Source organism: Lissotriton vulgaris, chromosome 5, assembly GCF_964263255.1.
Source record: "Lissotriton vulgaris chromosome 5, aLisVul1.2, whole genome shotgun sequence".
Taxonomy (NCBI): domain Eukaryota; kingdom Metazoa; phylum Chordata; class Amphibia; order Caudata; family Salamandridae; genus Lissotriton; species Lissotriton vulgaris.
Genome location: NC_141693.1, coordinates 360,012,001 through 360,027,716, shown reverse-complemented (window position 1 = coordinate 360,027,716; position 15,716 = coordinate 360,012,001). Strand labels below are relative to the sequence as shown.

The 15,716-nt window shown below is 38.7% G+C and overlaps 1 protein-coding gene across 1 annotated transcript in view; it reads right to left on the bottom strand.

Annotated features, from left to right (window-relative positions):
• TAS1R1 (taste 1 receptor member 1) overlaps positions 1 to 11,162 on the bottom strand; it is a 117,507-nt gene extending 106,345 nt beyond the window's left edge. Inside the window, exon 1 of the mRNA XM_086920071.1 lies at positions 10,817 to 11,162. Coding sequence (XP_086776197.1) covers positions 10,817 to 11,080 — 264 coding nt within the window. The 5' untranslated portion in view covers positions 11,081 to 11,162. The remainder of the gene's footprint in view (positions 1 to 10,816) is intronic.
• Between the last annotated feature and the right edge of the window lie 4,554 nt (positions 11,163 to 15,716).

Sequence of the window (15,716 nt, the reverse complement as noted above, 5' to 3'; positions counted from 1 at the left end):
GTCATCAGGAATCTATCATGGGCACTGCTTAAACAAGAGAGGTATAGTTCAATGCCCTCAGTAGACTTAACTGCTAGATGTTCTCTCACCGAAGCATACTTGAGGAACCAATCCTTGACCAAGGGCTTGTCCTGCGTGCTCATTTTAGAAGGATTAGTGAATAAATCGGCACATCCCATTTTCTCAAAGGACTCCTTCACATATTTTAGCCAGGTGATTTTTAACCCATGGTCACTGGAAAGACAGTCTTCTATAACCTTCCTGCTTAAAGCCGCCTCCTCATTAGCCCAAATCTTTACCCAACAAACTAGGGGTTTGACTGCCATCCTATCCGTGATGTTTCCAACACCCAATTCTATATGGATAATATGGGCTGGTGTGCTCTGCGGGACTCAGGTACCTTAAATACATGTTCTCTTCGATTTGCAGTTTGATAGCCTCAGTAAATCCCCACACCTCACTTCCATATAGCACTTTAGCAGAGCACATGGAGCTATATAATCTCAGAATCTGCTCTGGGGACCAGCGTCCTAACCTATGTGCAGAATTCATTATTGATCCTGTACATCTGTTCATAGCTCGTCATTTCTTTTTTAATACATTTTCAAAATGTAATCTGCCATCAAATAAAAACCCCACATATGAAAAGGACTGTACCTTTCCTAGACAAGGAGATCCAATTGTGTAGTTATAGGATTTACCTGGCTTCTTTTGCAAGATTGGGGGACATGTCCAGATTCTCCATAAATGACACAAAACCATCTATTAGGAGCTGCAGACCTCTAGGGGTGCGAGTGAGGAGTACGCATCGTCTGCGTAGAGCAGAACAGGAATCCTATGTGTACCTATCCCGGGGGTGTCTGCCTGTAAGGTACTTAGTGCGCAGTCAAGACCATTTATATATAGCGTGAACAAAAAGGGAGCTAATATACAACCCTGTCTGACCCCGCTGGAACACATAAATGTTTCTGTAATTTTTCCATCTTGGCTATATCTGACCGCAGCCATAGTATTCAGATGTAGGGACGTTAAGATGTTAATGAGCCCTGGGTCCACCCCGAGCCCGCCCATAATTGCCCAAAGTTTCCCACGATTTACTCTGTCAAAGGCCGCAGTCAGATCCATAAATGCCAGATACATCATCCCTGGATTGACCACTGTGTATTTGGCTGAAATGAGATATAGGTTGAGGCATTGATTGGTGGTAGATTTCCCTGGCCTGAAACCAAATTGGACATCAGTTATGACTTGATGCTCCTCAGCCCAATCTGTCAACTGGCTTAAAACCCCCCACCCTAAAACCTTTGCTGACACATCAATAAGAGAGATCGGACAATAACATTGTGGACAGTCCTTGTTACCTTTTTTTAAGATGGGGACAATCGTAGCTGTGGACCAAGATGCTGGCATTACTGTGTCCACGGCTGCATTTATGACCCTAGTCAGGATGGCCGCCCATAAATCCATATTGACTGTATAAAGGTCGGGTGGGATCCCATCTAGGCCTGGGGCTTTGTTCCTGGTTAAACCCTCAATACCTATTTTTACCTCGCCCAATGAAATTATAGGTGGGGGTATGTTCTGCTCAACGTTCTGCTCCTGTGTCTGGTCTGTACTTGGGTGATAATTATAAAGCCCTTGAAAGTGATCATGCCATTGCGCCTGCAGAATGTTATTGCTCAGCCCGGGGTTGTTAGCATCATGAAAACAGGCCTTATTTATGACTCTCCGAAAAGCAGTAGAGTCCTTTAATACCAATGCCTCTGTCAGGTCTTCCCAAGCTTGTAGTTGTAATTGACCCTTGCTTCCCTTGACAGCTAACTTAAATTTCATCAATACGTTTAAATGCTTCACTCATGTTAAGTAAGTTACGGTATACAGTGAATATAATGTCAGTTACGAGTACACAATTGTATTTCTATGACATGTAAGGCTAAATTGTGCTGCTCCACTTCCAACATAGACCATCCCAAATTGTATTCCACAAATCCTACTAAAACTTGAGGGCTGACACCCCACCTCCATTATCTGTAAATATCAAAGAGGGAGTAACCCCTCCCCACCATGTTTTCTCTTGTCTCTGGTGAGACCATCCTAAAGGTAAGTTAACTTTTATTTATTGTTTTTATACTGTTAATACTGATGTTTTTAGTTCTGGGAGCAATTCTGCCTTTCACACAGGCAACAGCAAGCGGAGACGCGTTTGGGATTGTTACCGGTGCATCTTCAAGTAATTTATTTTATCGGGTGTAGCTGTGCCCTTACCAGTACATCCTCCTTTACGGTGTATTTTGATAATTTAGAGTATTGCTGCGTTTTTCCCAGCGTATAGTCTTTAATATTTATTTATGCACACTGGTTTTATGTAGCCTATTCTCCTTGGTTCTATGAGAGGCACAGCTGTGCTTTAGTCTGTGTATACTCTCTGTTCTGGTTTATTGGGTAGAATGCAGTGGTTGGCGTGACATTACTTTTTTATGAAAGGAGGACGATATTGTGCTTTAGCCAACATATCCTCTCTAGAGTTAGAATATACACGTTATATGACACAGGATGCGGATGTGCTTTAGCCAGCACATTCTCACTACTGTCATTATCGTTAGAAATTAGACCATACAAAACCAGTAGTTTGGAGCTTGATAGTTGAAGACTAACTAACCAAGGGTGTCCTGAGGCGGTGGTCTCTATGATTCAGCAGTCCTGATGGCCTTCCACTCTTAAAAAATACTCAAGGAGTTTTGAAAAAGTTTGAAGTATGGTGTTATGGTTTGCCACCTTTTCTACTGCACTTACCCTGGAACTTTTAAGAGATGGGTTTTTACCAGGTCTAGCTGTTTCCATCCTGCGCAGTCAATGGGCAGCTATTAGGGCTTTCAGGGATTCTGAAGTTTTTGAGGTTGGAAACCAAATTGTTAGACTGCTCAAGAACTTTTCAAGTAGGATGCCTGTGAGCCACTCTCCCATTCCCAGCTAGGACTTTCAGTTAGTCCTTAAAGTTCTACAAGGTCCCCCACTTGAACCTCTGGAATCTGTGTCATTGACATTGTTAACGATCAAAATGTTTTCTCTAGTTGCCATTAGGTCTGTTAGAAGACTTGGGGAGATTAGGGCTTTGCTGGTGGAAGAACAATACTTTACGTTCTTTCAAGACAAATTAGTACTGAGAACTCATCCAGCTTTTCTTCCAAAACTGTCTACTTCTTTTAATTTAAAGGAAGAGTTGTTTTGTCTGATTTTTTCCCTAGCCTTCTTCGAGTAAAGATGCTTCTCTGATTTACTAGACCTCCATAGAGCATTATCTATCTATAAGGTTCGTTCAGCAGAGCACAAAAATGTCCAGTTCCTATTTATAACCTTTGGAATTTACAACAGGGAGCTTCACCAAAATTATTTTATAATGAGTAGGTGGGTTAAGCAAAGTGTTTTGACTGCTTATGATTTATGTGATTCCTCCGCCTTAGATTCAGTAAAGAGAAAGTCAACAGGAGCTAAGTCTGCTTCCTGGGCAATGTATAAGGGTGTTTCACTCAATGACATTTGCAATGCGACTACTTGGGCCTTCCCAAAATACATTTGTCTCACATTTGGCAGGTTACAGTCTACTGCATTTGGTTCAGGGGTTCTTTCAGCAGTACTGGATTAAGATTGTATCAAAATAAAGACACTGTGTGTTGCATTTTTTAAGCCTCTAGTTCTTTTCTTATAAGACAGTATAAGGGAGGATAGCTTGGATATCCCTGTAAGAACTGGGATGAGGAAGACATGCTTGGATTACTTAATGGTGATCTTCATTAATCCGAGTTGTACTATTACTCATCATATTCCTACATTCCCACCCACCCTCCCATTTCCTTATACGGTCTATTTGCCTATATTGTTTTCTGCTTGTAATAAACAGGCTGTGGGAAGGGTTAGTCCTTCTTTTATGTTAATAGTTAATAGGGGTGTGATTTCAGCCCTCATGTTTTATAAGGATTTGCAGAATAATTTCTGAGATGGTCTACATTGCAGGCTAGAGCCTCATTAGTAAAGACTTTTACAAGGAAGACTATCACTTGGAGTAAAAAAGATTCCTGGTAAGTAATCCGAGCAATACTGCATGCACCAATACCATTACCACAGTGTCACAGAATCTTTGTCTCTTTGCGACATGTGCAGGGCCCACAACCACAATCAACCTCCTTCAGCATAGGGACTTATACAGTCATGCACATAAAACAATGCAACAGTATATATGCAACAAAATCTTTTACTCTAACATATGTAAAGACTCCCTCTCCAGCAGCCAACCCAGACACATGGGCTGTTCTCTTCGCTCATGCTTAATCACATGCACAATCACAAATATACACAGAGTGGAGTCAGCATACACATCTAGGTAATTTACAACACAGGAGAACAGAATACACACAAACAAACGCGTACATACTATCTGCAGCACTCAAACTCTACTCACATGCTTGCATTACCTCACACCTCAACCGGGAAGCAGTGTTTACATCGCATGCAGTACAACGCATGCGATTACAACGCAGTTGTTACAACAACCATGTTGTTACAACGCTAACCATTACAACGTAAGATGTTTATACGACTTGTTGTAGGGGGGAATCTAAACTAAGGTATAGTATAATTTACTATTCCAACACCTTCCCTACTGTTGTGCAGGCTGGGGTTGGAATAGTAAATTATACTATTCCTAAGTCCAGCACACCTGCTACAGCAAGTCGTAGAAATGACTTGTGATGTAATGATATGCGTTGTAACAACACAGCCGTTGTAACGACCGCGTTGTAATCGCATGCTTTGTACTGCATGCGATGTAACATCGCATATTCACCTCACACATAAGAATAAAAGACGATTAGAAGCTAAAGCCCTATGTCAAACTATCGCTTAGAGGTGTTCCAATCTCCCTCCTTAATGTTTATGGCCCCACAAACGGTGAACCTCTTTTTTGGGCTGAATTTTCTCCCCGCATTACCCAATTCATGGATGACAATTTCATCCTTGCGGGAGACTGTAATCACCCTCTTGATCCTTTTCTGGACAGGAGGTCTGATGTCACTTATATTCCCACAAAACCGCACAAACTCTTTGCTCAAGCCATTTCGCAGCATAAGCTTGTTGATTTCTGGCGTTTATGTAACCCGACTTTGCAAGAGTTTACTTTTTACTCACCCCATCACCGTTCCCAATCACGTCTTGATTATATTTTTGTATCCCACGCACTTACTCAAACGCTCCAGGCGGCAGAAATTGGTCCGCTTTTGCTTTCTGACCATGCCCCTGTAGTGGTCAGTCTTGAGGTTCTACCCAAAATTGATGGTCCTAAACGGTGGCGTTTTAACAATGCCCTCCTTCTAGATCCCAAATTTTCCAATTCCTTTTCTACCTTTTTTGATGAATTTTTCTTTTTTAATGATATCCCGCCTATTTCAAAACACACTCTCTGGGATACTTTTAAAGCAGCTGCGCGCAACTTCCTTATTAATTTTGTCGCTAAAAAACGAAAAACTGCTCGCCAATTTACCAAAAACCTCCTCCATGACATTAAGAGATTGGAACACGCCTATTTCACTTCACATTCATCGGATAGTTTGACATCTCTGGTCGCTGCCAAAATCAAATTTAATGAAAAATCTACTGAAGATGCTTCTTTATATTTGCTTAAATCTAGTGCCAAATTTTATGGTGGTAGGAACAAAGCTGGGAAGATTCTTGCTAACTACTTAAAGGTCAAGCATAATAAAGTAAATATTGAATCGATTTACGATGATGCTGCACGCTTACAACATAAGGATGCTGACATTCTTGCTACTTTCTCTCATTTCTATGAGACCCTATACACTTCAGACACCCAATCCTCTCCTCAATCTCTTGCTCACTTTTTCTCTACCATTCAAACCCCTACTTCTTTCCCTCTTGATCTTTCTTCCTTAGAATCTGACGTTTCACAAAAAGAATTGCTTGCTGCCCTTCAACGTTTAAAACTCAACAACGCTCCCGGCCCTGACGGTTTTACTGTTGAGTTTTATCTCCACTTTTCAAAATTACTAATTCCAAAACTCCATTCCCTTCTTCACTCTTTTGCTGAATTAGGTTCTTCCTCTGGCACTTTCTTGGATGCACACATTTGTTTAATTTCTAAACCCGGGAAAGATGTCCAGTATTGTAAAAACTGCAGACCCATCTCCCTTGTTAATATTGATTACAACATTTTTGCTAAATCATAGCAATTAGATTAGATCATTTACTTCCTGACCTTCTAGGTGATGAACAATCAGGCTTTGTTAAAGGACGTTACATCACTGATAACACAAGACTCTTATTTAATATCTTAACAAAATCTTCACATCTCCAATACCCCCTCGCAGCTATAGCCTTAGACGCTGAAAAAGCGTTTGACAGGGTAGAATAGTCTTACCTCTTCCACACTCTTAATTGGTTTGGGTTTGGTCCTAAATTTATTTCCCTAATTTCGTTATTATACTCTCATCCACGAGCTGCAGTTTTTGCTAATGGCCAACTTTCTCCTTAATTTGATCTTGGTAGAGGTGTTCGTCAAGGATGCCCTCTTTCACCTTTTTTATTCAATCTGGCCCTAGAACCCTTTTTGTCCAGACTACATCAAAATCCTGATATTCATGGCTTTCAGACTAAAGATCTTTCCATAAAACTCGCTGCGTATGCAGACGACATTTTACTTTTTATCTCGAACCCCACTGTTTCCATCCCCGCTTTTTTAGCAGAAGTACAGCATTATTCCCCGATTTCTGGTTATAAACTTAACCATGATAAATGCGAAATTCTGCCTCTGACAAAGTTCACTTTTAAAAGTGACTTCAACGCCTCCAATTTCACCTGGAGTTCCTCTCATATTAAATATTTAGGATTACATATTACCCCCTCCATCCCTGACACTGTTTCCCTTTGCCTAACTAAGTGCATCCAGAAACTATCTGACCTTACGGCCAAGTGGCACCCTCTTTACCTGTCTTGGTGGGGTTGCTTAGATACTATCAAAATGATGCTCTCCCCTGTTGTTCTCTATACTCTCTCCAATATTCCCGTCGCTATTCCAGCTAAGTTTATAAAAAAAATAAATTCAGTTTTATCTTCCTTTTTATGGCACAAGAATAAACCCAGAATGTCCCTTGCCAGACTCACTCGCCCTGCTTCCGAAGGTGGGGTTAACTTCCCGAATTTCCTGGCCTACCATAGAGCTTTTTTGCTACGTCAATCCTCCTTCTGGCTACAGGATCCTCATTCTCCTTGCCCTTTGTGGACTAAGGTGGAGCGTCTTTTTCTCTCACCTTTCTCTTTTGCTGAATGTATCTCCTTTTCCCGCAAACCCTCCTCAATTCTTGCTCCTATACATAAATTTACTCTCAAACTCCTCCTATCCTCTCATCATCCTCCTCCTGTTTGTGTTACTGATTTCCTCTCCTCCACTATTTGGCACAATAAATACCTTCTACTCCGAGGTAAGCCTATTCTTTGCAAATCTTGGAGAGCCAAAGGTTTGATCTGGATCTCACAATTGTTTTCACAGTCCACTTTCTTGCCTTTTCACACTCTTCGCTCCACCTTTGACTTACCCCTCTCTTCTGCTCCCCAATATCTCCTCCTCAAAGCATCAGTTATGGAGGTCTATAATAAACTTCCCGAATCACACCCCTCTACTTCTTCCCCTGATCCTATTACTCAACTTCATTCTACTTTACTAACACTTCCAAAAGCTTCTGTCATATATAAACACTTTCATACACACACTCTTCCCAGACTCAAAAGCAAAGTGGAGGAGCAATGGGAGAGTGATCTTTCCTTGTCCTGGCCAACTTCTTTTTGGGATAAGATTTGGATGAAGATTCGTAAAACTTCTAGAGCTGCTTCTCTAACGCAATCTATATTTTTTATTTATAATCGCTTGCTACATACTCCTTCCACCCTTCACAAACGCTTCCCTGGCACACCAGATACATGTTGGTCATGTTCTTCCCCTAATGCTACTCTGTTTCACATGCTGCTCCTTTGCAAGGAGGTACATGCCTTCTGGTTACAAGTTTGGGCTCAAATTAATGTAATTTTTTCCACTGGTATTCCATTTTCCCATGCTCGAATCTTTCTGGGAAGTCTCTCCCCTTGTTGGGACCAGAATGATCTCAATTTTCGCATTGTTGACTTATTATTGGCGGTTGCATTTCAACAAATTACTATCAACTGGAAGTCTACGTCCAGTATCACTTTCAAAGCTTGGTGGTATAATGTTTGTCACAACCATAGACTTGATAATGCTTTTGTTTTTCCTGCACAGTTGGCAGCTAAACGTGCTGAGCTATGGCTTCCTATTACGTTGTATTTAGATAATTGTACAACCCGCTCCTTTCGTCTCCGACCTGCTCAGCAGGAGGTTCCTAAACCCCCTTGATACCCTTTTCACTTCCTCATGTTCAGCTAAACTGTTTCATTGCATGCCTCTACTTGCACTTGTTTCTATTGCATATTAATTACGCCTTTATTTATTTATTTTTTTTACCCTTTGTTACCCATGATTAATTCATTATATTTTGAATTGCTCATTTCAAATTGCATTGTTTTTCTTTCTTTTTCTCACTTAATCATCATGTGTTTCCCGTTTCCTTCGCCTCCCCTTATTGTTTTTCCTCATAATATTATGTTCCTATTTTGTATTATTACCTTGTATTCCTTTCAATAAACTTATTTTTGAACTCAAAAAAGAAGCTAAAGCCCTGTTTACAAATGGGGTGGTTAATTCCATCCTTTTAGTTAACCACTGTTTATGTATGGGATGGAATTATGAGTTTGTTTTTTATTTGTTTAATTTTGGAAGTTGAAACCTTCCAGAATTTAACAGAGTATATATGTTTGGTATTTACTGTACCAAGCGAATTTTGGTGTGTTATACACCAAAACCTGCATGTTATTCCCCAATAACTCGTACTTGTTGCTTTTTATCGTAACCGGTAAATAACATTCCCCAGGGTATCGTTATGTACCAGGTGCAATTAATAGCACCTTTATTTGTAATGAGGCCCTAAATCTTCACTCACCCAAACAATATGTGCTAACTGCCCAAAACTGCAAATCTTGTGTCAGACTTGAATGCAAAATGATATAACCTAAATTCTACAACTATTTCTAGAATATAAAAATTTTCTTACACTTTTTTATCACATAGCCTCTGTTTTTTTAATACAACATCATTACTTAAGCAACATTTGTCTGACATCAAACTCCTCACACAATGAAGTGATGTTTATCAGTGCCATATGTTTTTTTAATGTAAGAACCAAAATCCCTGTAGACTTACCATCCAGAATCTAAACAAATGGGCTAGTCCCTAGATGGTCCCCACCATAGAAAATTGCTGCCTCCACAGTTAAAGCAACATGCAACCTGACCCAAATAGTCACCCACTCCTGAACCTCCTTGAGAATGAGTTAAATCGTTACCTCTGGGTTATTTGGCCTCATGTCAAGTACCACAGTAATTGAGAAGCCTGTGGAAATACCAGGTGTCACAGTCATGGAGCAGTCGTTAAGCAAACAGTTGTGCAGTACCCATGGAAGGCACAATTTGAAACTTCATAGTGCCAATATCTTTTGGGTGAGCCTGTCTGTTTCAGTTATTTCTTTCTTGGGTATTATATTTTTTTGTGACTCAATGTGTCATTTGGGGTGCAGAGTAGTGCAGTGGCTAGATGTTGTTTTTTTGTTGTATATCTCTATGCCAGACCTACAAATGCTGTGTCAACAAGATTAGGCCCTTCAGTAAGGTCTGTAGTAATACATCTCACCTCTTCATAGTGTCCCCTAACTGCTCCCCCTTGTCATGTGTCTTAGTGTGGCTTAGGGAGAAACGCTGCAATTGTTACAATATACACGTTTCCTAAGTTGCCTTCTCTTTCACGCGATGACTTTTGACACACATTTGCATGTGTGACAATGCAGGATTAGTTTCTCTGAAACTACATTGCTTACAGATTCCACTTAGTACGAACATTATCACGGCACCTTTAACACCACACACAAGGCCTCGACACACATTGTGCAAATGCTATTTGTTTTCTTCCATACGGTGACAGAGCTTTGAGTAGATCATCTTCAGGTAATAGGGTTGGATAAGCTAATGGGAGAGTCCAGGCAGAACATATATATACTAGACATCTAGGGAACGCATAGCACACTTAAATTCTACTTGGGGCACAGGTGCTTTTTTATATTCTGTGGGAATGAGGGTGTGCAGAATCTGATGCTGTAACATGTATGTCAAGCTGCAGTCCATTAATTCTGCCCTTTAGTCCACATACTAACAACCTAGTATATTGCAAAGTAGACACTAGTCCCTTGTCATGAACCTTAATATTTGTGACAATATATGTGGAATATCTTCAATCTAAGTCATAGAAGGTCAGAATCTACCCAATACAACTTAGTTAATTATGGCTGAATGAGCAAAAACATTTTATTCCCAACCTTATTGACCACAGGCTTTCCTAGGAACTCTAATTCTTCATTTAAGAACTCAGTGTGGTTGTAAAAGACACCTCAGCAGAAACTCCTACTGTGAAAAATATACATTCCTGTGACACAGCATGATGGTTTGCATTGTATTTTTGTTGTGTAATTAAACAGGTGTCTTTGGTAATCTGAGGACCCATAAAACAAACTCAGATAAATACATATTTCAAATGTAATCAGAGCAGCAATTGAATCTGTGTTAAGGGTGTGAGACTTACTAGCAGTTGTGTAGTATGGCAGGCTGGTGTATTCCCATTCACACAAACACTCACCTGTGGCATTAGAAAGTTGCTGAGGATGCTTGATGTGGTGGAAGTGAGAGTGCTGCTATCTGGACCAATCAGTGCCATGACCTTGGGTCGGTATTTGACGTAGCTGTTCTGTATTTTCACATAAGGCCTTGTGCATTCAGTAAGGATATTCAATGCTGCAAACACACTTGCTGACTCTGAACAGGTGTCAAATATCTCATAGCCCAAGGTGACATCAGGGAGCAGGGCACTAGAGTTGTTCACTTCTTCAATGGCAAACCTCATTGCTTGAAATAGGTGATACCCATGGACATCAAAGGAACCAATTCTACAAAATTAGGGGACAAAAATAGGCTTGTACACAGAGTTCTTCCATTACTCTGTTGAATGCATGCAATACATAACTACAATGCTAACAATCATAATTCCTACAATAAACCCTTAGCAGGCTTTTCAGTCACTAAATTGTCTATGAACACTGTCACCTTTTGCTGTCACTACCTGTCTGTGACATTTTTTACCTACAGAAAAGAAAATCATTCTACAAACAGATGACTTTTTTGTATGTATCGAGGTTGCATCTTTTGAAAGTATCATTGGTAAATTCTATATTGATAAACAATAGTCTAAAAAACACAAATCCGCAAAGACCCGGGATATTGGGGTGAGTGAGGCAGAGGGACTCATGCGTGCAAGTTATAAATACCCCTTGGCACCTGATTTTGTCACTTCTAAAACAAAGTCAAAACAATCTTCTGAAGAACTTATTGGGGCCTATTCACAAAGGTAATTTTATACTTGAATAAATCTACACGTGTATATTTACTCTTATACTTAATAAATGTTCTACTTTTAGCTATTCGCCATTTACGGGTATACATTTACTACATATCGTATACTTACATGTCTCCATACCCTGAAACCGGGGATGGAGCTAAATTTACAGGTGTAAAGTTAAAATTATAACATTTCACACATGGGCAGAGTTCTCCCACACCAGGTCAGAGATGTCCCTCTGGTAAAATATAGGAGAAATGTTTATTACACTTAAAAAAAAATTGTAATAATATGTTTTGCTAAATATTAATGTAAATGTGTTTTTTAATGTAGAACAATAATAAAACAGGCTACGCCCCCTATTAACTTAATTTTGAATCCAATATTTATTCATTTACATATCAAAGTAAAGAAAAAAATATATTTTGTTTTCTTTAAAAAATTGCACCTAAGTAAAATGTTTATATTCATTTATTATGCTGCAAAAATTACAAAACATTATATACAGAATAAAATAAAATAAATGTAACTAATTTAAAAAAAGTGAATGTTACATTTATTTGTAATTTAAATAAGTTAGTACAACATTGTATCATAAATGTTCTTTTTATATATATATATATATATTCCGTCTAAGCGTGTATGCTGATGAATGACGGAGTGCTGAAATATATATATATATATATATATATATATATATATATATAAATATATATATATATATATATGTATATATATATATATATATATATATATATATATATATATATATATATATATATATATATATATATATTACTGGTTTTTATCTGGTGTCTTTGGGTGGAATGTTTACAGTTCTTTGCTATTTGCACATATGTGGGGAATATAAATGTGACTCATACCCATTTTCAATTTTGTGAGATGATTATCATAACATTTTTGTTTTGCACTAGTCTTGCATTCTAGCACTCATACAATGACATATGTAGGAAGCTTAGTGGATTTATATGGATGTATATATGCACTAGTTTACATTGCCATGTGAAATGAAGAAGTGAGATGAATTAAATATGCCTATTGTCTGTGAGCATCAATTTTAATTTTAATTTTCACAAACACGTTTTTTTGTATAATACAGATCAAAAGAAACAACTGTTCCTTATGTACAGCTACCTAATGGATAGGGCTAAGAAACAGACTATGTATAATATACCTCTATTGTGATAATGTATAATGTGTATAATTAGGGCACTTGCCCATTATTTGTTGAACTTATGGTTTCAAAAAATGTATTTAAACATCTCAGCTAATATGGCCACTTGCCCATTATTAATTTCATACTATAAGTCTCTTTAAAGCAAATGATGTCATTTTTAAAGATTACATTTTGTAAGATAATGTATTTGCTTTTATCCATTTGAGACACATACACATATATACTAAATTAACGAAAAGTCTGTTTTTTCTATGCCCATCAAAGGAAGGGGAGGAGCTGATGTTCTTGAGAAACAGTATTTATGCACTTTGGTGGTCACAACATGTCATGTGATCAAGTCCGGGGGTTACCGGACGAAACGTGTCATGTTTGCCTAAAAGGGATAAATAAAGCACTTTGATACGAACTTGCCGTGTGATCCGCGTCCTGATTTGATGCCGTTTTTTAGCGGTGGAATTGGGAGTTCGTTTGGCATATATATATATATACATTCCAAAGTTCAAGTAATCCAGCGTGCTCTCAGGAAAAAGGATAACAAAGATCCAAGGAACTGTCAAGGATGTTTAATCACAACGCGTTTCACCACACGGAGTGGCTTGGTCACGTGACCAAGCCATTCCGTGTGGTGAAACGCGTTGTGATTAAACATCCTTGACAGTTCCTTGGATCTTTGTTGTCCTTTTTCGTGAGAGCACGCTGGTTTACTTGAACTTTGGAATACTTAATAGTCGGTTATCACCTCCGGGGCACGGGCGCCACTCTTCATGGGTCCTGAGAGGTCCAGTAGGAGTAACTTTGTGTTTGGATATATATATATATATATATATATATATATATATATATATATATATATATATATATATATAATATATATATATATATTTTTTTTTTTCTAAGTCAAAATAAAGGTATTTATTTTAACATTTTTCTAATGGAGTTCTATTATTTTCTATGGAGGGTGTTGCAGTACCAGTGGTTGGCTGAGTGTGGTGCCTGACTTACTCCCTGTCTGCACTTTATTGGGACATATTTCACTGTTATAACTTTAAAAGGGCTGTTTAAGAAGAGCAATAGGCTTATCATTTTGTGGGCGGGTGTCTGACCCTTCCTTAGCCCTCCCTAACTTACTCATTACTCCTCCCTAAACTCCCATTTAGTAGTATGTAATCCCTATATTCCATCCACTTCCCCTGGCCACTTCCACATTGACTACTTAGTTGTAAACTTATATGTGTGAGGATCTCCCAATAAAAAAGACAGAAGTGGAATTTTCCACTCGTAGGTTTGTGAACTGCATTTTGTAGTAAGTAAGAAGTACTACTGTAGTATTACTTGTAACGTGTGCTGTGATCCACTGTATGTTCACTCACAGCTCAGATCTATTCAGCATTATTTTTTAACAGTACATGCAACTATGTTCTTGTCTCTGAGTTACAACCAACAGCCTTAAAAAACCACCAGGCCAGGAATTGGACCAAGAATGTGCTGGCTGGAAAAAAAACTGAAATTCGAATCTTCTAAACAATATGTTCAATGCAATATAAATTAAAAACAATAGCGTATTCCAAAGGTTTAATCATGTTTTTCTTTCAAACCGTCCTGTTAATTCTCCTCTTTAATTTTTTTGTGTATTTGTGACAATTACTGTCTCTGCTTTTTTGGCAGTTGCATCTCATTACCGAAAACTTTTAATCCAACTGGGAAAGAGTGCACGACCCAGAACAGAGGCACACATATTTCATATTCATAATGTTTGTTTCGCAAAGGACAACGCCTAATATTTGACTGAGTAAAGTAGGGTCCGGCTTTAAGCATGTAATGCCTCTAAAGGTGCTGAGTTTCATTCTGAGGTTCTGTAGGAACTTCACAGATGTTTCCTATTGGAATATTATAGAGACATCTAAATAAGTGTACCTGTTCAGAATGAAAATGCTTTAATTTTAACATTTATTGTTCCAGAAGTGGTGGGCAGGCCTATTCAGAAGCTGGGACGTTTCTTAAGAAAAGTTATGATTGGGGCAGTCATTCAGGCTACTTTTTCTAGGAAAGACCCCCATTTACCTGTAAGTCTGTCAATATTGCTTTGCAGAAACTAAATAAAATGCTAAAATCAACAAATAATTGAAAATGTGAAACAGGAAAAGATATAGATTATTTGTTATGTAAAACTCGTCTAATCTGTATATTAAAATAGTCACATAAACTTTAAATCCAACACACTTACCTCTGGCACACGTCGACCTCCGGTTTGGATTTCGTGACTGCCACCCCACTGTGGATTGGGAAGGCCCCACCAATTATGTAATCGCCCGGAGTCTGAAATTCACTGGCGGGACTCCCATTTTGGCAATCAGTCGCCAGATGTTCTGGGCAAAACAGAAGCAGACTGACAATAAATATGCAAGCGGACATCCTGCGGGCAAAGAGAGAGCCGTACAAATATTTGTCCAACAGGCACACTTGACTCGGATTCTACTGCGGGTATTTGCATTAAAAAAACACAGAGTGGTATGTTTTGCTTTGTTTTGCATGATGTATAATCGAAAGAAGGAAAACTGACGTGTAGTGATGCAAGCGTGACAAGGTGCAACCTATATGCAGGGTGTTTGGTTTGAGTGGAATGAAAAAGATAGGGAGGCTCTCAAAGGGGTGTGGCCATAGTAATTAAGGGCGTGACTTAAAACACGCAAGCTAAAAATCTGTGCTTAGCATATTGTGCCTCCAGACTGCTATATAGGTGCGTCTGCCATTTTATACAGATTTTTATTTATTTATTTATTTTTATTTAATGTGATTTTATATAGCGCGAACATTACCCGAAGGTGTCAGAGCGCTTTACATAAGAACCAGTTGCGATACATAAGGACTCAGGATTACGTGCGTTACATAAATATACAAACAGAATTTTGTTTGCAAATGTACTATTTATAGTCACACAAGGAGAAG